This window comes from Eublepharis macularius, chromosome 4 (genome assembly GCF_028583425.1).
Source record: "Eublepharis macularius isolate TG4126 chromosome 4, MPM_Emac_v1.0, whole genome shotgun sequence".
Taxonomy (NCBI): domain Eukaryota; kingdom Metazoa; phylum Chordata; class Lepidosauria; order Squamata; family Eublepharidae; genus Eublepharis; species Eublepharis macularius.
In genome coordinates this window covers 16,264,320-16,287,971 of record NC_072793.1, presented here as the reverse complement: position 1 = coordinate 16,287,971, position 23,652 = coordinate 16,264,320, and the positions used below count along the sequence as shown (strand labels likewise).

The 23,652-nt window shown below is 46.8% G+C and overlaps 1 protein-coding gene across 2 annotated transcripts in view; it reads left to right on the top strand.

Annotated features, from left to right (window-relative positions):
* The window catches only part of WIPI1 (WD repeat domain, phosphoinositide interacting 1), a 72,084-nt gene that overhangs the window by 14,258 nt on the left and 34,174 nt on the right, over positions 1-23,652 (top strand). For both annotated transcript variants that reach the window (XM_054975858.1, XM_054975859.1), the window contains 2 exons: positions 1,893-2,062; positions 8,793-8,889. In XM_054975858.1, the coding sequence (XP_054831833.1) occupies positions 1,893-2,062; positions 8,793-8,889 (267 nt within the window). The remainder of the gene's footprint in view (positions 1-1,892; positions 2,063-8,792; positions 8,890-23,652) is intronic.

The window sequence follows — 23,652 nt, the reverse complement described above, 5'->3', positions numbered from 1 at the left end:
CTGTTCAGCAGCTGGCAGGTAGTAGGTTGAGGGTTCTCTCAGCAGGTAGAACGTCACAAGTGTGTTCCTTGAGCTTCCCGCATTAAAGTAGCAGGAGCCAGTACTCTAGAAGAGACAGTAAGGTTTTTCATGCCGAAGTTGAAAGGACGGCACTCACAGAGGGCCTGAGAAAAGCCCTGGTCCAACATGCTGGTTTCTTCTGGCAGGTCCGCAAGTAGGTCACGAAGGCCGAAGTTTCCCCTTTGCGTGGCCTCCAGCAACCGGTATTCGGTGGCATACTGCTGGAACAGTCATGATGGTTAAATTGAACCTCTAATAGCCACTGATGACTTCTGTCATCTGTGATTTTGTGTCATTCCCTTTTAAAGTAACCTGCGGCCATCACTGCAGCCCATTGTGTATTATGTGGGCAGGTACTGTCTTTTGTCCTGAATCTACTGCCCATTAACTTCATTAGGTGCCCTTGAATTTTAGGTTTTTTTAGGAGAGAACAAAAATGTTATTTCTATCCATGTCATCTATGCCATGCATTACATATAAATTTCCATCGTGCCCCTTCTCTCTGGCAAAAAGGCAACTCTCGGTGCAATCGTAAGCTCAGTTGCACCCTTCTAAGCTTATTGACTTCAGTGGGTTTAGAAGGGTGTAATTCTGGCTCAGATTGTATTGAGAGTCTCTGTCTTTCTCGCTTCAAGCTCTTTATCTTTTCCTCCTAGGGAAAGCACTCCTTCCCCTCAGCCATTTGTGTTCCTGTGACTCTTCCAGCTGCACAATATTTATGTGTAGAAGGGGTGGCCAGACTATGTGAAGCAGGGCTTTTTTTCAGCGGGAACGCGGTGGAACGGAGTCCCGGCACCTCTTGAAAATGGTCACATGGCCAGTGGCCCCGCCCCCTGATCTCCAGACAGAGAATTTGCTCTTTTCACCACCACTGCATGTTGACTCGATGTTTTCACCAAGCTTTTCACCATGATCTAAAGACTGATCCGTTTCCTCTTGTTTTGATCCCATCCGTGTACATGTGGGATAAACACTGATGTGCATCACTTTACCCCTAATTACATTGGATCTAATTTGTCACATTGCTATCTAATCCGGAGAGATCATTTTGGAGCTCCTCGTAAAACCTGGCCACTTCACTGCTCCTTTCCAGTTCCGGATCATTTATAAACAAATTAAATACCGTTGGACCTAGTATAGGCTCGTGAACAAAAATGAATTCCAGTGGACTGGGCTCTCCCTGCACTGAGAAAAGCTGATCCAGATATTATTTTGTAAGTGCAAGTGGATGACTCCTCGGCTGATGCTTAGGGTATCATTGTTCTGTGTTCCAATTGAGGACAAATGTCTGCAAATCCCTCCTCTGCTGAAAGATCTGTACTGGCTGCCCACCTGTTAGAGAGCACAACCAGAGTCCTATTTCTTACCTTTAAGGCCCTAAATACCTTGAGCTTGGGATACTGAAAGATCTCCTGTACTATCCAGTTCACCAGTTAAGGTTCTCATCTTAAGCAGCCTGCTTGTGGGGAGGGCAGGCTAGAAATCCAATCAATCAGTCAATCAATCCATCAGTTATCCTTCTTTTCTCCCACAGAGTCTTTCACCCATGTGCTTATCACCTGGCAATATGCATAGTCTTTTAACCTCTGCACCTTTTATTGGGGGGCGGGGGGAAGGAGTGTGCTTTGAGTAATGAGAAAATCTTCGTTAGGTCTTGTCGTCCACCAATTAACAGCAGCAGAAGGGATGGCTGGCTTCTGACGCTTGCCTGTGATGGATATTGCCCTCTGTCAAGTGAGGCTATTCTTTGAAAAAGCTGAACATTAATATTCCGGTGTTTCCCCCCGCCCCCCCTTTTTGAAAACCGTCCTTGATATCTCTTTGCTGACCAGATGAAATCCCAGACGTTTACATTGTGGAGCGCCTCTTCTCGAGCAGCCTGGTGGTGGTGGTGAGCCGCACGAAGCCTCGGCAGATGAATGTCTACCACTTCAAGAAAGGGACGGAAATTTGCAACTACAGCTATTCTAGTAACATCCTCTCCGTTCGGCTCAATCGGCAGGTAAGGGGCCAAGTGCTTCCCGAGGCGTGTGGCGCGTCCTGTATCTTCTTGCTCACACTGGTTAAGTGTCAGGTTTGCTGTGCTGCCTTCAGAAGAATTGGCACTCTCCCCTTGCAAGCAGCCACCCAGCTTTTTACGTTAAGCTGTCATGTTGAATCAGACCAAAGGTCTATCTCGTCCAGTATCCTGTTCCACACGACGGTCAACCAAATGGCCATAGGAGGCTCACAATCGGAGCATGAAGGCCAAAGCTTCTCCCTGTTCTTGCTCCTTAGGGCTGGTTACTATCTCTGAACAATGGAGGGTCTCTTTAATTACTGCTGCGAAAGGCCATCGATTGGACCTATACTCTGCATTTGTCCAATTCCCTTTTAAAGCCATTGTTATGTCCTGCGGCAGTGAATTCTACAAGTTAATTACTCTCTTTGAGTGAAGGATTTTTTCCCCTTTTGTCTATCCTATCAACTTCATTGGTACCTGTGAATTCTAGTATTATGGGACAGGGGAAATTTTCTTCTTACCTATTTTCCCGCCATAATTTCATTTACCTCTGTCATGTCCCTTCCTTAGTCATCTTTTCTCTTAAAAAAAGACTTTATCAGTTTTTCCTTGTAAGGAAGATATGCCAACCCCTTGGTCATTTTTGACTGTCTTTTTCTGCCCCTTTTCCATTGCTACAATATTATTTTTGAGACGGGGTGATCAAAACTGTATGCAGTATTCCACATACAGCTCCGCCATGGTTCTGCACGAGGGCGTTGCGACACTGGCTGTCTTGTTCATAGTCTTTCCCCCTAACATAAAACTTTTAAGTGTAGGGTATTTTTTGTCCTAATATGCATCATTTTATACTTACTCATATTTGCCACATTGTTGCCCACTCAACCATTTGGAAAGGATTCTGTTGGAGCGCCGCACAAATCCACTTTTGTTCTCGCCATCCTGAACCTACTTGATTGCCCTCCCTGATTGCAGCTATTTATGAACAACTTAAATGCCGCAGTCCCAACGCACTTCTATTATTGGGGATTTAAATCTTTTTTGGGAAGCGCTTCCTAGTAATCTACATTGGTGTTTGAAAGTACAGTGAAGCGACAGCAGTGTATTCCCTGGTGGCACGTGTTGTCCTTTTATCAGTTGTATCCATTCAGCATCCAAGGCAGTCTGTATCTTTTACTCACGGGCATTGTGACGGACTCAGCTTCAGATGCTGAGATTTCCAGAAGTGAAGCTATGATTGACGTGTTTCCTCCCCCCACCCCCAATGTGGATAGCCTGAAATGGCAGTTGGGGGTGGAATGTTGGGGAAGCTGTCAGTTGGAGTTGGAGGGAAAACAAGAGAGTGGAAAGGCAGGGGGAGCCTGGCTTTGGACCAGAGAGGGTCAGCCAGAGAATCCTCTGTGTGAGGAAGTAATGTTTATGAAGCACGTTTAGTCTTGGGACTAAAGTGGGTAAAAACCAGCACTAACTCCTGCTTAGACTTGAGAGATCTGGGGATTATAGAGGGCCAAGGAAGTGGGTAGAGAGGAGTCTCCCCTTCAGCGCCAGGAATGGGGCTATAGCTCATAACTATAATGCCTGCCCAGTATCTAGTGAGGGCTTGTCTCAGTGGAGCACCCTTAAGTCTGGAGAGGAGGGAAAGTCGTGCTGTGTCTGTGCTTTGAAAGGGAAACATTTGTGAAGCAGAGTCAACCTCTGAAAGAAGCTAGCAACCTAGTGTTAAACCAAGTGTTTTGTGCCTCACACCAGTGAAGTTGCTGTATAAAAACCTTTCTGTTTCTTCAGTTCAAACACCTGCCTACCTGCCTTTTGACTTTAACCTTCTGTAAATAAACCTTCTGTTACCTTTCTAACCTCCCCAAGCCTTGGGTGCCAGTTTCTGCTAAAGGGAAGAGCAACCCCCTGATCTGTCCCCTACTAAGACTTGGTTGGGTAACCATTTTTAATATTTCTTAAGGGTGGAACAAGAAGGAAAGTTGAAGCCTAACATCAACCATGCTACCAGAGGCTTCGCAGCCCAGTATACAGCTTCACAGGCTTAAAGAGGAGAAGTTTTACCTCAGGGTAGGGGAAGGTCAGCCTAAGCCTGAGTTGGATGTGGGTTTGTGGCAGGCATGAACAACATACCGCAGCTATAGCCTTTCAAACTGCCCCTGACTGCAGGTATCCTCTGCCACCCTGTTCTTTTCTCATTTTGTGTAAGGTAGTATCATCATATGGTGATATATTCTAGGAGACTGGGCAGAGATGTGTGTGTGTGTGTGGCAGTGGTTATCTGTTTAGCTTAGTTTGAATTTTTACAGTCAAATCTGTACCCAAATTACAGCAACTGCCAGAGTTAACATAAGCGCAGAGTTTCTGTGCAAACATTTGCGTTTCAGTTGGATTCTTCAGTGGAAAATCTGAGTTTGAACATGGAAGAATCCTTTTAAATCGAGCCATTGAAGTCTTGTGGTTTAGGAACAATCAGCTGCACATTTTGGCAAAACTGGATTTTGGTTTCTGCCTGGTGAACAGTAGAACTCTTTTTTTTAAAAAAAAGGACATTGAATGTCACCTTAGGACAGGGGTCCCCAACCTTTTTCAGCCTGTGGGCAGTGCTGGAGTTCTGTCCCAGGGTGGTGGGTGCAACCACAAATTGCCTGCCACAGGAGGTGGAACCAATGACAAAATGTCAGGGATCAAGGTTATGCATAACGTTAATAGTAATTCTTCAACATTTCAGGCAGAAGCTCTGTTTAACAGGACCCCTTCGGCCAGTCAGAAGCCCTGCTGGGCAAAAGCCACCTCCACACACACAGACGCCCAGCCCTGTCCACTTTAGCATTTGATCCAGAGGAGTTAGCCGTGTTAGTATGTAGTTGCAAAACAGTAAAAGAGTCCAATAGCACCTTGAAGACTAACCAACTTTATTGTAGCGTAAGCTTTTGTGAGCTACAGCTCTCTTCGTCAGATGCATCAGCTGTGGCTCACGAAAGCTCATACCCTACCACTAATTTTGTTAATCCTATAGGTGCTACTGGACTCTTGCTCTTTTTCAGGACTGCTTCAGGTTGTCTGAAACGATCACAAAGTATTAAAGATACGAAAATCATGAGCAGGAACGTCTTCGAGAGGAAGTAGCTATGAGGCGACAAGAGTTCAGTAACAGGGATTATGATGCTCCCTCACAGTAACTACTGGAGGTTTTTAAAAAATAACTTAATAGGCTTTAGAAGCCAGGCAGGTACTTCTGAGCTCATCTTCCTTGAGGAAATCATTGTCAGAGGAAGCTATGAAAGCTGTAACATGTAATTGCATTTCTTTTCCTTTTTCCTTCAAAGAGTATTCAAGGTAGCAAAAATGCCCACACAATACTTTTTCATTCTGCAAATATCAGGTTGCTGTGAAGTCTTTCTATTTCCCTGGCATTAAGTATGAGGCTCTGGAAAACGGCTGTTATATGTTATTTGCTATTGGTTTGAAAGGCGCCGCTGAAATGACTCCGTGGAAATGACTCCTGGCAACCTAGTGCTTGGGAGGCTGCAATAGGAAAGATGGAAGATTTTTGTTCCCTTAAGTAACTCCTTATTTCAAGTGCTCTTCACTTCATTTCAAGATAAAATTTCAGGCCTAGATTTTAGAATCAGTTTTAAAATCTGTATTTAAGCAAATGTTGGCAGCTTCTTTATGGGATCAAGGCTCCAAAAATTCTGATCCTATGCTGGGATGCTCTCTAGAAAAGATCTGAGAGCAGAACCACAAGTGACAAAAGGCACAGATTGGACACTTGTCTGCTTCCCTCAAGTTTTGATGGGAAATGTAGGCAGCTTGGTGGAATGTTGGACAAGTGACATTAGATCGACATCTCCCCTCAGAGCCATCTCTCCCTCCACTCTCCGGCCACCAACTGTCAACTCCCAACTCCCCTCCACCAACTGACTTGCTCTCCCTCCAATCACATTCTACTCCAGAACTGGCCCCTCCCCTCTGCAGCCCATAGAAAGTTAACTCCACCAACAGAACGGCGTTTCTTCATAGCATTTATTAAGTCTGTTTCATCAGCTACTGCGTCATCAGCTACTGGTCACACACCAGTTTTGATTTCTTTATATTACATTGTAAATACATGCTGTTTCCTTGCCTGCCACACATTGAGCATCCACAGGTATTAAACAATATTATAACAGCTAGTCTGGAACGAAAAAAATACATTGAACACCTGCAAAGACTAATTTTTTAGAGACAGATGTCTGTAATCAAAGGGAGATTGTTCTATATGTAATAATGATGATGACAATTGTGCATTACCCGACCGTGTATAGTAGCATTCCGTGCCACCTTATGCTTGTTTGAACTGAAACAATGACGGACAAAAACAAAAGAGGAACCCACTCAAATATATGAAACTCCGAAGGTGATAACACAAGAGTAGGGTGCAAACACAATCAAAGAAGCAATATATAAAGAATAAAGTCTCATGTAATCAAATCAATCAATAAATAATGAACAACAGTCAAAACCAATAAGGCGGTACAAGTAAGTACAACCGGGTGCTATACACAAAGTACTCCTCCACAAAGCCAGCTGGGTGACCTTGGGTGCGTCACAGTTCTCTGGAGCTCTCTCAGCCCCACCCACCTCACAGGGTGTTTTGTTGTGGAGGTAATAATAACACTTTGTAAACCGCTCTGAGTGGGCATTAAGTTGTCCTGAAGGGCGGTATATAAATCGAATGTTATTATTATTACTGTCCCCAGGTACTGGTGGATATTGTATGTATCAGTCAATAACAAGGTAAAGGTCATGCGCTGACAAAATATTCAATTCCACAGGTGTAGTAGATATAGAAGAGGATGCACAAAGCAGAGCCACAACGCCCTACTTCTACATCTACTCCACCTGTGGAATTGAATATTTTGTACATACAATATCCAGCAGTACCTGGGGATGGTGCTTTGTGTATAGCACCTGGTTGGATAAGTGACAGTTGAAAAGTCCATTGGACAGCAGTCAGAGAGCGAAGCTGCGAGACCAGGATGCCTACATTTCCCATCAAAACTTGAGGGAAGCAGACAAGTGTCCAATCTGTGCCTTTTGTCACTTGTGGTTCTGCTCTTAGTGTGTCCTCTCTCTTCCTCTCTCTCCCTCTCCTCCCTCTCTCCCCTCTCCCTCTCTCTCTCCCCCTCCCTCTCTTCCTCTCTCCCTCTCTCCCCCCTCTCTCTCCCCCCTCTCTCTCCCCCACCTCTCCCTCTCCCCCTCTCCCTCCCCTCTCTCCCTCCCCCCTCCTCCCCTCTCTCCTTCTCTCCCTCCCTCTCCCCCTCTCCCCCCTTTCTCTTTCCCTCTCTTTCCCTCTCCCCTCTCTCTCTCTCTCCCTCTCCCAACCTCTCCTCTCTCCCCCTCTTCCTCCCCCTTTCTCTCCCTCTCTCTTTCCCTCTCCCCTCCCTCTCTCTCCCCCTCCCTCTCCCCCTCTGTCTCCCCCCCTCTCTCCCTCTCCCTCACCCCTTCTGAGCTGAGGGTGACATTTCCATTGACAAAGATAGATGGGACATCAACAAATCCAGACTATGTCCCTTTCCTGTATCAATGCTGAGAACATTGGCAACTTGCCAGAGTTGATGCCGTGCTCTTATTTCCATTGCACAAAGCTACATAGTCAAAGAAACATGGCTTTTGCATTTTCATTGTGGGGCTCTACCTTTTGGCATTTTTTCTGTGCTCATTTCCTCTGGCTTCCTCCCTTCCTTTTAGCAACCTTAGTATTTAGCAGTAGAGGTGGGCACGATCCAAAAAAAATTACTGATCAAGCTGATCGTGAATCGGCACCAATGACGACCCCAAATCAACGATCCACACCGATCATCTCCCATTTCCGATCTGGGGATCGAGGAGGCCAAAGCGGAGGGGCGCCCCGTTTTTCCCAGCTATGTGGGAAGGTGGGGGTGGGGGTGGCGACCGCCGGGCCCAGCGGGCACGGGGAGGCGGCGACGAGCCGCCTCCCCTTAGGGAGGGGACGTTCACACACACACACACACACACACACACACACACTTAGAGCAGAAGGGGGAATTCAGTTTTTAACCCGGCAATGAGCCGCCTCCCCTCAGGGAGGGGACGTTCACACACACACACTTAGAGCAGAGTGGGAAAAAAGTTTTTAACCCGTCCCTGCCTTTCCAAATAGAGAGAGAGAGAGACACCCCGTCAACATGTTTCAGCCAGGTGGTGGAAGTCAGTGGGTTGCCCTCGGAGAAAAGGGTCACATGGCCGGTGGCCCCGCCCCCTGATCTCCAGACAGAGGGGAGTTGAGATTGCCCTCCGCGCCGCTGCAGCGGCGCGGAGGGCAATCTCAACTCCCCTCTGTCTGGAGATCAGGGGGCGGGGCCACCGGCCATGTGACCATTTTCAAGAGGTGCCGGAACTCCGTTCCCCCGCGTCCCCGCTGAAAAAAAGCCCTGCTCCACAGCAAAGCAGCATGCAATACCAAGTCCTTCTTTCAGTCTATTTGCACCATACGTCACATGCAAAGTAAAACTCCAGGGAAAGGACTTCGGAGGGCTTTGTCCGTTCAGAGTAAGACTCCAGGAGGAAAGCTGTCACCTTTCTCTTTCCAGGCAGTACCCGTCACTCGATGCCTCCTCTCCCGGTCAGTCTTCTGAAACTCTAGTGGGTCTGGTTCCGTGTTGATGGGCTTTTGGCATGTGGGGCCTTCCCCCTTCGTACACAACAAATTTGGTTTTTGTTCTTGCAGAGACTGATTGTTTGCCTGGAGGAATCTATTTATATTCATAACATTAAGGATATGAAGCTTCTGAAAACCATCCTGGACACCCCTCCGAACACAACAGGTAAGGGTCCGAGCTCATCAGAGAGCGGAGAGGAAGGTGCCTTTCCCTGCTCCTGCACTGTCACCGTGATGCTGCGTCAAAGCCCTGGGGATGCATTCAATGGAAAACACTTCCTTTCGCCTTCTTAAAATGTCTATAGAGAAGAGGTGCCTGCAGTTTCCTGCTGCTAGGAGTGGCTTTCCCTGACCTCGAAGTCAGTAAACAGACATGTAACTCGGGTAAAGAGAGAAGCTGGGTAAGAGAAATTTAGGGCTAGTTGAATTTCGTGGAAAATCTTTTTCTCATGCTGTTTTTATAGGGTTGATTTTTGAAAAGATCTCTCTGTCAGTCTGACATTCTCCTTTCAAGTTCAACGTGCTGATAGCCGCCTGCAGGAGAGGGTCTGCCGTGTGTCCTTCTCTGTTCCAAATATTCTGCCAGGTGGCCATAGCCTTAAGCCCCTTCTGACCCTGGCATAGGTACCTGGCATGCGCTCTCTCATCTGTGCCATGAAAGGCAGTGCCCACCTTGCCTCCCCAGCTTCAGCTCAGCCAATTCAGAATTCTTTTTTTTTAGAGCTGCAAAGCCCTCCTTAAAAACCTTGCGGAGGCAGATTTATTGCCATCGAGAAGGCTGGCCTTTGGGCCTGGTTTAAGTGCAATGCTGGCTGTGCAAAAAGCCTTATCTATGTGGCATTTCATGTGCCTGCCATCTCATTTAAACCACGTCATCTTTGGGTGGCTGCAGCAGCACGTTACCCGTTTGCGATGTAGGTGGTGCTGTGCTCGTATGCATGTGTGGATGAAGCTGTCTGGTTTAACGAGCTGCCGGCAAGTGCCTGCGTGCCCCCTGGTCTTCCTGTCACAGTTTCCAGCCCCCAGCTGTTTAGCCAGCTGTGAGAAGCACTGTTTTGCTGTGTCCCTGTCAGCAGCCTTAGCCAGGACTTTTCAGGAGACGCTGAAACCATGGCTTGAGCTTTAGCTGGGATGGCTAAAAACTCCCCAAAACGAGGAAGTGGCAATAGCACTATCCTGCCTTCCTCCTTGCTGCACTTTGCTTCCAGCAAGCACCTCTTTGCAAGTTGGCTACTATATGCCACACACAGAGGAGATGGTGTGGTGTGGTGGTGACTGTTGTTGGACTGGGATGTAGGAGACTCCTGTCAAATCACAGAGAAGATGGTGTGGTGTGGTGTGGTGGTGACTGTTGTTGGACTGGGATCTAGGAGACTCCTGTCAAATCACAGAGAGATGGTGTGGTGTGGTGTGGTGGTGACTGGTGTTGGACTGGGATCTAGGAGACGCCTGTCAAATCACAGAGAGATGGTGTGGTGTGGTGTGGTGTGGTGGTGACTGTTGTTGGACTGGGATCTAGGAGACGCCTGTCAAATCACAGAGAGATGGTGTGGTGTGGTGTGGTGGTGACTGTTGTTGGACTGGGATCTAGGAGACGCCTGTCAAATCACAGAGAGATGGTGTGGTGTGGTGTGGTGTGGTGTGGTGTGGTGGTGACTGTTGTTGGACTGGGATGTAGGAGACGCCTGTCAAATCACAGAGAGATGGTGTGGTGTGGTGTGGTGGTGACTGTTGTTGGACTGGGATATAAGAGACTCCTGTCAAATCACCGAGAAGATGGTGTGGTGTGGTGGTGACTGTTGTTGGACTGGGATGTAGGAGACGCCTGTCAAATCACAGAGAGGTGGTGTGGTGTGGTGTGGTGGTGACTGTTGTTGGACTGGGATGTAGGAGACGCCTGTCAAATCACAGAGAGATGGTGTGGTGTGGTGTGGTGTGGTGGTGACTGTTGTTGGACTGGGATGTAGGAGACGCCTGTCAAATCACAGAGAAGATGGTGTGGTGTGGTGGTGACTGGTGTTGGACTGGGATCTAGGAGACGCCTGTCAAATCACAGAGAGATGGTGTGGTGTGGTGTGGTGTGGTGGTGACTTGTTGGACTGGGATGTAGGAGACGCCTGTCAAATCACAGAGAAGATGGTGTGGTGTGGTGGTGACTGGTGTTGGACTGGGATCTAGGAGACGCCTGTCAAATCACAGAGAGATGGTGTGGTGTGGTGTGGTGGTGACTGGTGTTGGACTGGGATCTAGGAGACGCCTGTCAAATCACAGAAAGATGGTGTTGTGTGGTGTGGTGTGGTGTGGTGTGGTGGTGACTGTTGTTGGACTGGGATGTAGGAGACGCCTGTCAAATCACAGAGAAGATGGTGTGGTGTGGTGGTGACTGGTGTTGGACTGGGATCTAGGAGACGCCTGTCAAATCACAGAGAGATGGTGTGGTGTGGTGTGGTGTGGTGGTGACTGTTGTTGGACTGGGATGTAGGAGACGCCTGTCAAATCACAGAGAAGATGGTGTGGTGTGGTGGTGACTGGTGTTGGACTGGGATCTAGGAGACGCCTGTCAAATCACAGAGAGATGGTGTGGTGTGGTGTGGTGGTGACTGTTGTTGGACTGGGATGTAGGAGACACCTGTCAAATCACAGAGAAGATGGTGTGGTGTGGTGGTGACTGGTGTTGGACTGGGATCTAGGAGACGCCTGTCAAATCACAGAGAGATGGTGTGGTGTGGTGTGGTGTGGTGTGGTGGTGACTGTTGTTGGACTGGGATCTAGGAGACGCCTGTCAAATCACAGAAAGATGGTGCGGTGTGGTGGTGACTGGTGTTGGACTGGGATCTAGGAGACGCCTGTCAAATCACAGAGAGATGGTGTGGTGTGGTGTGGTGTGGTGGTGACTGTTGTTGGACTGGGATCTAGGAGACGCCTGTCAAATCACAGAGAGATGGTGTGGTGTGGTGTGGTGTGGTGTGGTGTGGTGTGGTGTGGTGTGGTGTGGTGGTGACTGTTGTTGGACTGGGATGTAGGAGACGCCTGTCAAATCACAGAGAAGATGGTGTGGTGTGGTGGTGACTGGTGTTGGACTGGGATCTAGGAGACGCCTGTCAAATCACAGAGGGATGGTGTGGTGTGGTGTGGTGTGGTGTGGTGGTGACTGGTGTTGGACTGGGATCTAGGAGACGCCTGTCAAATCACAGAGAGATGGTGTGGTGTGGTGTGGTGTGGTGGTGACTGGTGTTGGACTGGGATCTAGGAGACGCCTGTCAAATCACAGAGAAGATGGTGTGGTGTGGTGTGGTGGTGACTGTTGTTGGACTGGGATGTAGGAGACGCCTGTCAAATCACAGAGAAGATGGTGTGGTGTGGTGGTGACTGGTGTTGGACTGGGATCTAGGAGACGCCTGTCAAATCACAGAGAGATGGTGTGGTGTGGTGTGGTGGTGACTGGTGTTGGACTGGGATCTAGGAGACGCCTGTCAAATCACAGAGAAGATGGTGTGGTGTGGTGGTGACTGTTGTTGGACTGGGATGTAGGAGACGCCTGTCAAATCACCGAGAAGATGGTGTGGTGTGGTGGTGACTGTTGTTGCACTGGGATCTAAGAGGCTCCTGTCAAATCCGCAGTGTTAGCTGGGAAGCTAAGTTTTAAAAGAGATTGGAAGGCTTTGTCAATTTCCCCTCTCTACAGAGCCAGCTGCTCAGAGGGTTTGTTAATTTCCTGGTTGCCTCCAGAAGGCTCTGTCAGTTTCACCTCCCCTCCTAGGATGCAAAGAGGAAATAAACTTTCTGAGCAGGATCCCCCTGGCTCTGTAGAGAGGGGAAATTGACAAAGCCTTCCGATCTCTTTTAAAGCTCAGCTTCCTGGCTAACACTGCGACTCCCTTCACGTGCTCCTCCTCGTGCAATTCGCCTCTTGTAGCTTGGCTCTCAGTGGTGCAGTTCATGTGCAGCAACTGATTGCCTGCTTGGGTCCTTGGGAAGCCGCTCTTGGTCTCCAGACTGACCTACTTCAGACTCTTAACAGATGGTCCCTTTCTCTGGATTAAACCATTTAAACCTTATGATTAAATGATATTTTGAAAATCCTCCACTGCAGTTCCCAAAGATATAAACATCCACTGGGGTATGGCTTTCTCCCTTAAATGAACTCCAGTCTTTGTTCAGAATTCGTAGCAGAGTGTAACCATGCTTACTAAAGAGGCTTCAGATCTCTTTTTTTTTTTAAAGCTGAGGACTGATTATCTTCAGGCCAGACTTCATTGTGTTTATTTGGAATTAAAACCTGTTGTTTTCATGGAGGTGGATGTTGCCAGTTTCCATCCTGATCCTATGCTTGCTTACTCAGAAGAAAATCTGTTAAGTTCATCATGTCTTCTGTGCAGTCCCACATGGGAACTGCACATGCACAGGCCTGCGCATGCACAGTTCCCATGTGGGACTGCACAGAAGAACACTTGATGAGCAACAGTTACAAGTAGGTGCAATCCTGTTTTCAGGTCCAAACTACATATGATAGCAGCATGTCTTTGTCATCACTCATGGTCCTGCTTCCCGTCACATGTAAAATGGATAGTTTGAGTGTGTAAGATGTAAAGCGCCAAAGGGGTGCACAGGTGTGGAACTTTTCACTGCAGCCTGTCCCCTGAAGTCTCCCCCTGTCCTATGAGTATCCAGAAAATAGCTTTTTAACATCTGAAAGACTTATTTAATTTATTTATGTCGTTTATACGCCTTTCTCACTGAGATTCAGGACGGATTACACAGTGTGAGATTAGTACAGTCAATATCAAGAACATTTCCATAAATCATGCCATAGGGTAAATAGATACAAGTTCACAGAGACATAGCATTAGCAGGAATCCAATGCAACGTAGTGGTGAAGTCTATAATTCCTAACTCATTGCAGATCTTCTGAGATCCCCTCCCTACAATACACTTTACTCTGTGTATGAACTTCAGGGAAGATCTCAGGATTGTGTCCACTGATGAGAGTGCTGATTTGGAGTGAAGCATCCCTGACTTTGAAGCCATAGTAGGCCACAAAGCTTTTTAGATGACCTTGGGCCAGCCTGACTTTTCACAGCAACCTTTCAAGATGATAAAACGGTTAGAAACTCCATACATATCTCTGAGCAACCTGAAGGAAAGATGGAATAAAAATGTTGTAAAATAAATTGATTGGGCGTCAACGTGGTAAATGAGGTTCAACGTGGCCAAGTGCAAAGTAATGCACATTCGGGCCAAATATCCCAAATATAAATACACAATGATGGGGTCCAAACTGGTGGAGATTGACCAAGAGAGATATCTTGGAGTCGTGGTTAGGGGTGTGCACCCCAAAAATATTCAGGTTTCCTGCTTCAGGTTTACCCGAAAGATTTGGAATGCTCCGTAAAGATTCGGAGCATTCCAAAATGATTCAGGGGGCTGGGTTGCATTGGATTCCTGCTAATGCTATGTCTCTGTGAACTTGTATCTATTTACCCTATGGCATTGTTGATGGAAATATTCCTGATATTGACTGTACTAATCTCACACTGTGTAATCCGCATTGCAAGGTGGCAGGAAAGGGTCCTTTGAACTATCAGCTGTCTGGCGGGGGGGGATCCCCCTGCCACCTGCCAGCTGATAGTTTAAAAGGACCTGCCGCTTGCAAGTGGCAGGAAAGGGGCCTCTTGCAAGTGGCAGGTCCCTTTAAACTATCAGCTGTCAGGCAGTGGGGGGGATCCCTCCTGCCACCTGACAGCTGATAGCTTAAAGAGCTCCTTCCCAGCTGCCTGCCAGCTGAAAGTTTAAAGGGACCTGCCACTTGCAAGAGGCAGGGAAAGGGCCCTTTAAACTTGCCCCGTAGCAACCTGAATGCTTCAGGGAAGCTTTGATTTGGGATTTCCAAATCGGAGCCAGCATGCTGGCCCCAATTCGGGAATCCCGAATCTTTACAAATAGGGTCTGATTTGGGTATTTTATCCGAATCAGAAACCCGAAGCACATGGCCCTAGTCAAGGTAGATAAGTCAGTGAAAATGTCGATACAGTGTGCAATAAAAAAGGCCAACACTAGGCTGGGGGTTATTAGGAAGGGAATTGAAAACAAATCAGCTAGTATCAATGCCCCTGTATAAATCAACGGTACAGCCTCATCTGGAATACTGTGTACAATTCTGGTCACCACACCTCAAAAAAGATATTATAGCACTGGAAAAAGTGCAAAAAAGGGCAACTAGAATGATTAAAGGGATGGAACACTCCCCCTATGAAGAAAGGTTAAAGCGCTTGGGTCTCTTTAGCTTGGAGAAATTACGACTGAGGGGTGACGTGATAGAGGTTTACAAGATTATGCATGGGATAGAGAAGGTAGAGAAAGAAGTATTTTTCTCCCTTTCTCACAATACAAGAACTCGTGGGCACTCAATGAAATTGCTAAGCAGTCGGGTTAGAACGGATAAAAGGAAGCACTTCTTCAAGAATGATTAATACATGGAATTCACTGCCACAGGAGGTGGTGGCAGCTTCAAGCATAGACAGCTTCAAGAGTGGATTGGATAAACATATGGAGCAGAGGTCCATCAGTGACTATTGGGTACAAGGAATAGATGGAACTCTCTGTCTAGGGCAGTGATGCTCTGTATTCTTGGTGTTTGGGGGGGCAATCAGTGGGAGGGCTTCTAGTGTCCCTTCCCCACTGGCAGTCCTCCTGAGGACACGTGTTTTTTTGGCCTCTGTGTGACACAGAGTGTTGGACTGGATGGGCCATTGGCCTGATCCAACATGGCTTCTCTTGTGTTCTTACGTTCTTATGATACAGATCTCATGATTGGAGCTGTGCTTTCCAACAGTACAAGTGTATCAATCTTCGGTAAAGGGGGGGGGAGAGGGGTGCTGTAGAAATACCAATACCCGTGATCTGTAGAAATACCCATAAGAAAGCTGGAACCAACCCCGGAAGATCACTTCACAGGTTTGTTTAGGATAAAAGATTGGATGTTCTTGGGGAAGAGGGCAACACAGTTTGCCTCTGCTTTTATTGCCCTCTTTTGTGAGCAGCTGAGAACACCGTTCTTGGTCCACAAGGGTGAAAAAATTAAGGCAAGTAGTTCAGTACGACTTCAAACCAAAATAAATTCATTACACTTGGCCCCTCAATGCATCTTTTATCTTAGGAGAGCTAGAAGTGGGATGCTTGTACACTTACCTGAAAAGTGGTGGCTATAAATTAACTAAGTAGAGCCAGCAGGTTGCTGACTGTGTGTTTGGTTCAGACTAGTTTGTACCGTATTATTGGTAACGTCAGGTTGCTCAGGTCTTGCAGGTCTGTCTTTCACAATCCGTTCTGCGTGCTGCTGGCGAAGCTTTTACAGTGCCCTGAAGTTGCACCTCAGTACAGCCGCCTCCCCGGTGGTGTTCCTGTTCTCTTTCATTCAATGATCTGAGGCTTCATACTTCATACTATTTGCTTCCAGTCATCCCCATGCATGGTTCTTTTAGACTTCTTGAACATCAGACAAACAAAAGTTAGAAGTTTGGATCCTCCTAGACTGTTTTTAAGCTGGTCCAAAGATAACGTTTTGCCTCCGCTGTATCTCCCATGCTTTGGAGGCAAGAGCGCAACTGCAGCTGGCTGATACTTTGAAAACATTAAATGCTTGGCCCGCTGCCAGCTGGAAAGGCTGTTGAGAGCAAACACTCAGTACTTGAAAAGCACATTTTGGCCCCTTACCTGTGGCAGGACTTTCGTGACATCTATAAACATTAACAGATTTACACAAAGTCAGGGATGTCTGCTGTTAGACCAGAAAGTATCCCCCAGGAATAGAAAGAATAGTCACTCATTTGGTGTTGATCCAAAGAATTATTGAATTGTCTTAACAGAGTTCCCTTAATTATTCATTTTCCCTGTTCTGTTTTGCTTAATCAAAGTAAAGTCCTCGGCAGGGGTGTCTTGAATGTCAGATCCTTCATCCTAACCTGGAACTGTCTCTTATGTGTCGGTGTAGAGTTAGCAGTGGCTAGTGTGTGAACACGCTTGTTGCAGGGAGAGGGCAGGAGTAGATTCTGGATGTACTGCACGCAAGAACAAGGCTATCTTCCGTAAAAGCTTGATTGGTACGTGTACAGATAGAGTATTCTACAGGATGAGCAAGAGCAGTTGAGAACAGTGCAAAGATCCTTGGAGAGGGTCCATAGGCAGTGGTGGAAAGGGATAAATTAAAGGTTCTTTAAAGCCCTGAGAGGGTTGGGACTGGCATATCTTTGGGACTGCCTCTCCCTGTGTGTTCCCCGGAGACCACTTCGATCAGCAGATAAATGTTTACTGGTGGTCCCCGACCCTAAGGAATCCCGCCTCATTTCAACCAGGGCCAGGGCCTTTTCAGTCCTGGCCCCAGCCTGGTGGAACGCTCTGTCAATGGAGACCCGGGCCCAGAGGGACATATTATCGTTCTGCTGGGCCTGTAAGGCAGAGCTGTTCTGCCAGGCGTTCGGTGGTTGAAGGGGGCGGTGCCATGTCGGCCTCCCACCTTTGGGGTGGGTGGGGTTCTCCCCACCATTGCACCTTAATGTATTTGGTTAATTTATTTTATTATTGTTTATTGTATGTTGTTTTGAGAATTACTGTTTTCTTGTTTTTATTGATTTTAACTGTTCACCGCCCAGAGCCCCTGAGGATGGGCGGTTTATAAATCGAAATAATAATAATAATAATGGTTGTTGTGGGTTTTCCGGGCTGTATTGCCGTGGTCTTGGCATTGTAGTTCCTGACGTTTTGCCAGCAGCTGTGGCTGGCATCTTCAGAGGTGTAGCACCAAAAGACAGAGATCTCTCAGTGTCACAGAAAGCCTTCGATGATGATGATGATGATGATGATGATGATAATGGATGCAAGCCGAGCTACAGTTTTTTGGGGTTTTTTTGCTCAGCTGAAAGCTTCAAGGCCGAGTAGAAAATTGACTGGAGGTCTGTCTAGCAGAGCCACAGTAAGCCCATTTGCCTACATTGGTTCAGGCTCCTAAGTTCTTACAGGCCCAGTTTGGCCTGACACCCTAGGAGTGGAGTAATTAATTAATCTGTAATTAATTGCACCTGGAGCTGTTGCCTGGGGAAGGCGTCCTTGAGACGCAAGGGAGTCTTGGCTCTGCACCTACGCCTCCTCAGCCTAGCAATGGCTGATTACAAGGTGCCTCTGATTGGCTGGCAATCTTAGAAAAGGATGGCTCCTCGCTGTTCAAAAAACGCGCAACTACGCCACACACTCTCACTGAGAGGTTGTTGGATCATTCCATGCTGTGTTAGCATGTGAGAGACTTTGCTCCAGGTCAGGCCTGAGATGACTACCTGCCTGGCATGGGTTATGGATTTGTGAGTATGAGCCTCAAGCCTCTTCAGAATGCAAGTCAGCAAGTTTATGTTTTAGTTAGATAGCACTAATAATGATTAGTCTAGCTATTTTTTTAATGCCTCTTGTTTGTGCCTTAAAGGGAGTGGTTCCTGCCGTCTGCATACACTCCTCTGTGTTAATAAAACATCCATTTGTACAAGTTTTGTGTTTGAGTGTCCGACCATTCATGTGCGAAATCCTCCAGACTGAGAACCCAAACAAATAATGGTGTCCAACCCCCCCCCCCAAGAGCTGCCAAAGCCTGAAGGCCACGGTCAGCACTTGGAACAGTAGCCAAAGTGGGGGTGAACTCCTAGATAAGGTCTGCCAGCCCAGGGACTCTATAGCCTGTCAGAGTCAGCATGTCAATTGAAAATAATTCCTAAATAGCTTGTCAGTTTTCTGCTTGGAGAAAGTAACGTGTAAAAACTATGACTTTTCGGAACACTAACAGAAAATTTCATGCAGGTAACTGTGTTGGTCTGTAGTAAAAGAGCGAGATTCAGGTCCAGCAGCACCTTAAAGATCAACTAGATTTCCAGGGAGTCAAAGCTCCCTTCCGAAAGCTCATACCCTGGAAATTAAGAGCCAAGCTACAAGTGACGCCTGACACAGGTTGGACACTTGTCAGCTTCCCTCAAGTTTTGATGGGAAATGTAGGCGCCCTGGTTTTACAGCTTGGCTCTCCATTACAGCTGCAAGACCAGGATGCCTACATTTCCCATCAAAACTTGAGGGAAGCTGACAAGTGTCCAACCTGTGTGAGGCGTCACTTGTAGCTTGGCTCTAAGTTTAAGGAGCTACTGGACCCAAAACTTGCTCTACTAACAGAAAGATAATTTAAATGGACAGGACTGGAAACACAGAAGGGAAATGTGAGATCCAGAACAGAAAGAAAACGAGGGCTGGAAATTTGTGGCAAATATTAGAACATTAAAATAATAGGAAGTGGTTTGGGGTGTCTACATTTGAAAACTGAAGTTGCAGCCACCAGAGACTTCGTAACAGATGTCTCAAGAAGAAACGAGAGCCCGTTTTCTGACTTGGGGAGAATATGTATACTGTGAATTAGTCAAGAGATACATTAATAGGATGAAATGGGGAAAAAATCAGGTAAACGGGAGGAAAGAGTAGGGAAACCTCTTAACATAATTTAAAATATTGAGTTAACTAACAACTGCAATAGCAAAATCAAAAAGAGTCCAGTAGCACCTTTAAGACTAACCAATTTTATTGTAGCATAAGCTTTCGAGAATCAAGTTCTCTTCGTCAGATGCATGGTACAGAAACTGGTCAAATATCTGACAAAGAGAACTTGATTCTCGAAAGCTTATGCTACAATAAAATTGGTTAGTCTTAAAGGTGCTACTGGACGCTTTTTGATTTTGCTAACAACTGCAAAAATGTGTCCAAATTGGGAAAAGTATGTTGGTGTATTTTAAAGTCCAGTACAAAGTGTGACTTATGCAAATAAAAACAACATATAAATGCTTCAAATGTTTGAAAAGTTTGTTAGCTTTAAAATTAAGGTTAGAAAAAATATTAACATGGAAGAAAACACTTGAAGATACCAAAATGAATGTTAATTTAAAAAGCTGTAATGAAGAAGAAACAGAAAAGTTAATTGGCTATCAATGCAAAAGAAACAATATCAGTATTATATATACCTTAAAAGCTTGATAAACAATGCACAATTCCCGAGAATTTTAAGTAAGCATTTTATTGTTCTTTGAAGCGGTGTTAACAAAATTGTTTTCATATAATCAAAAAGTGAAATAAAGGATATGATTTAAATATACCAGCAACATTTTTTGTTATGGCATTCCAGGTGTTTAATATATTTCAAATTCTGTTGCTATACTTCTTTATTGTTTATCTTTTTATAAATACTGTAACATTCAGCTGAAGCTGAGATTGCGTTGATTACCCAACATATTTTAGTTTGGGGCTGAACTTGAGGTTTTGAGTTGCTGTGGCCTCGTTGGGGAAGAGGTGGGTAGGGGTATGCCTGTGGTTGGTACATCAGGATGCAGATGCCTGAGATAAAGATAATTCTATCTACCAAATAAAAATTGCTGACTTATACGGTCTTCAGGCCATGCAAGGAAGAGGAGATTTTAACTCTTTAATCTCCAATCAGTTCTGCTCTTCAAATGAATTCCCCCCATGCTACTGTTAATATTTTTAAAAAGAAAGAGTCCCACCTCACCCCTGTAGGGCCTGTCTTTAAAATGCTAACAGCAGACTGGGCCCATTTGTTCCAAACAGTAAATCTGAGTGAAGACTGATGGGTTAAATTTTCCCTGCCCTGCCTTACCCGCTGAGGCTGTGAAATCCAGCAATTTGCATTTTATGAACCTGTTGTTTGAACTTAAGGCCTTCTATATGTATTCTTCTACCCCGGGATCTCATGCTCTTGGCATAGTCTACAGCAGGGCTTTTTTTCAGGGGGAACGCAGGGGAACGGAGTTCCGGCACCTCTTGAAAATTCTCGGCAATAGTGCTTGAAAATAATACGATTTCAAAGAATCCCATGTGTGTGTTCCTCATTTTCCTCTTGAGAGTTCCGCCACCTCTTTTCCCAGAAAAAAACCCCTGGTCTACAGGAGGAGTGGAGTGCTTTGTTTGTACTTCTTGGGAATCTGTTTCATATGTGGAGTATGACACAGATACAAGGCAGCTCAGCGGGGTGTGTTCTCTTTCTCAAGGCAGCGGCCGTCTTGCTGTGTGCCTTTGAAATGTCCACTCTGTCCGTCGACATTCTTTCCCAGGCTTTTCACAGCTTGTTTCCCTGCCCGCTTTCCGAAGTGAAATCCCTAACCAGGCCCGGTGACTCACAGTGTGGCAAGCTCTCTATTTAGCTTTAGGACTTCACATCTTGAAAATGCTTTCCAAACAGACAGGAAGTTCCTTCCATGGTTTCCTACAGAGCGCAAATCCAAAGTCTCCCTCTTCAAGATATTTCTTGGCTCTCTAGTTGCTTTTACCTGGCTTGCATGCTACACAAACCCAGTTCCTGTGTAAAGTTACACACGCCGATATGGGGATATGAGGGGTGGCCTTGCAGTGGCTTGTCTCCTTTCTCTACGGTCGGGGACAGAGGGTGGCGCTAGGGGAAAAGTTGTCATTGTGACACCTGTTGGTGTGGCGTCCCTCAGGGGGCGATAGTCTCCCCAAAGTTGTTTAACATTTATATGCGCCCCCTTGCCCAGCTGGTGCGAAGTGTCAGACTGGGTTGTCACCAGTATGCGGATGACACCCAGTTGTATCTGCTTCTGGACGACTGGCCAGACTCTGCCCCAGATGTTCTAGCTAAAGCCCTGGAGGCTGCGTCTGGATGGTTGAAGCAGAGTCAACTGAAATTGAATCCCACAAAGACTGAGGTTCTGTATCCGAGTCATGGGTCATTGGGTGCTGGGATCCGGGTCCCGACCATTGATGGGGCACTTCTTGAGCCTGCATTGACCGTTAGGAGTTTGGGAGTGATGCTAGATGCCTCCTTAACAATGGAAGCTCAGATCACAGCGGTTGCCAGGTCTGCCGCCTTCCATCTACGACAGGCCAGGCAGCTTTCCCCGTACCTTTCAGTCCACGACCTAAAGACAGTGATCCAAGCAGTAGTCACTTCCCGACTAGATTACTACAGTTCGCTCTACGCAGGGCTTCCCTTGGTCTGGTCCGGAAATTACAGCAGGTCCAAAATGCAGCTGTGTGTGTCCGTGCAGGTATTCTGTTTAGGGCACATATAACTCCTGTCTTACAACAGCTGCACTGGCTTCCCATAGAATTCCGAATCAGGTTCCAGGTTTTGGTTTTAGCATATGAGGCCCTTAGCGAACTGGGACCAGCATATCTACGGGACCGCCTCTTACCATCTGTGCCCCAGAGGATGCTTCGATGAGCTGGAAAAAAAACTGGTGATCTCCAGCCTCTAGAAGGCTTACCTGGCCTTGACCAGAGCCCGAGCATTTTCGGTCCTGGCACCAACCGGGTGGAACACTCTGTCTGCAGAAACTTGGGCTCAACCAGACATATTATCCTTTCATCAGGCCTGTAAAACAGAGTTGTTCCGCCAGGCATATGGTTGAGGCTGGGGTGTAGGATGCCTCCCCACTAGCCTCCTGTCTGGGGGAGGGGGGCGGTATTGTGACCCCCTCCGAACTTTCCATCAGACTGGCTGCTCTCCCCAGCTCCCGCTCCTTGAGTGCCCTCCTGGGCATATTTTGGGCACCACCATCTTGAGTTTTATTGTATGAACTGAGTTTTATCATTGTATAATTTTGTGTGTTTTATGTATGTTTTAATGTGTTTTAACCTGATTGTTACTCCTCTCTGAGCCTGCCATGGTGAGAGCGGACAACAAAATCGAGTAAATAAAACAAAATGCGTTTCTTCCCCGGTTTGTGCATCCACGGAGTTTTGCAAGTATGAAATTTGCAAGGGCGCAAGTTTCATCTCTCAGAAGTGTGCTGTGGTCATATCAGCACTGGAATGGTTTCCTCTGATCTCGGAGGCCACTTGAAACATCCCTGGGTGCCCCTGGTGGAAGCATCACACTTGGAAAGGGGAAGAAAGATCAATACATTGTCTTGCTGATATGCAGCAAACCGATGCAGGAACCAAGCGTGTAGCAGAAGCGCAAAGGCAGATGGTGTTCTAGGTAACACAGCAGCTAACCTAGGAAGTTGGGAGGTACTGGACTGAAACTTGCCCTAATCGGAACAGAATCTTTAGCCCTTACTTGTGCACAGGGCTCGGCTGCATAGAAGGAAAGCAGCAGCCTGCATGCTGGCCCCATCCCCCACCGCATTGATCCTGAACTTAGAATTCAACCATGTGCTCAGGAACATTTGAAAATCAGTGTTTCCAATCATGAGAATGGTTTCTGTGCAAACACAATTTGTGTGCACATAGATGCTGTCTGCCCATGGAGTGAATGCACATAGGGTCAGCACATTCTGTTGCATGTGACAATGAAGGGCAGCGCACTTAATTGCTTCTACCCCCCCCCCCCCACGTGTGTGTTGTCCCCATGCAATGCTTATGTGCAGGGATCTTTCTTGCAGTGGGTTGAAGATATATGTGTTGTACCTAGACAGCTTTTCTGCTGGTGGAAAGAGGAGGAGTGGATCCTCTTTGATCACCACAAAGGCTTCGCTGGGGATCCTGGGATTAGCATGGGGGGAAAGCCATGTGGGACAGGACTGTGGTGAGGAAAAGAATTGGGCAAGATTTAGAGGGGGGGGGGAAACTATCTGGAGCCAACCCTAGATTTCCAATTCCTGCCTTTGCTCACAGGTGGTGCTTGCGTCTCTTTCGGGGGGTCGTAATCTGTATTGTACAGTCAAGTCCGTCATGTTGACATCTGGTTGTCAGTTCTAGGAACAGCAGGCCATGGCAGATAGACCCCCCAAGCCCCTCACAGCAAGCACTCCAGTGCATTGGTTGAAAGACTTTTATTTAGAGATCCATTTAGTTCATGGGTACATCCATAGATGGGAAAGTTGGCAGGAATGATTATACAGGCAAAAGCGCTATTGATATAGGGAGCATCTTTCCT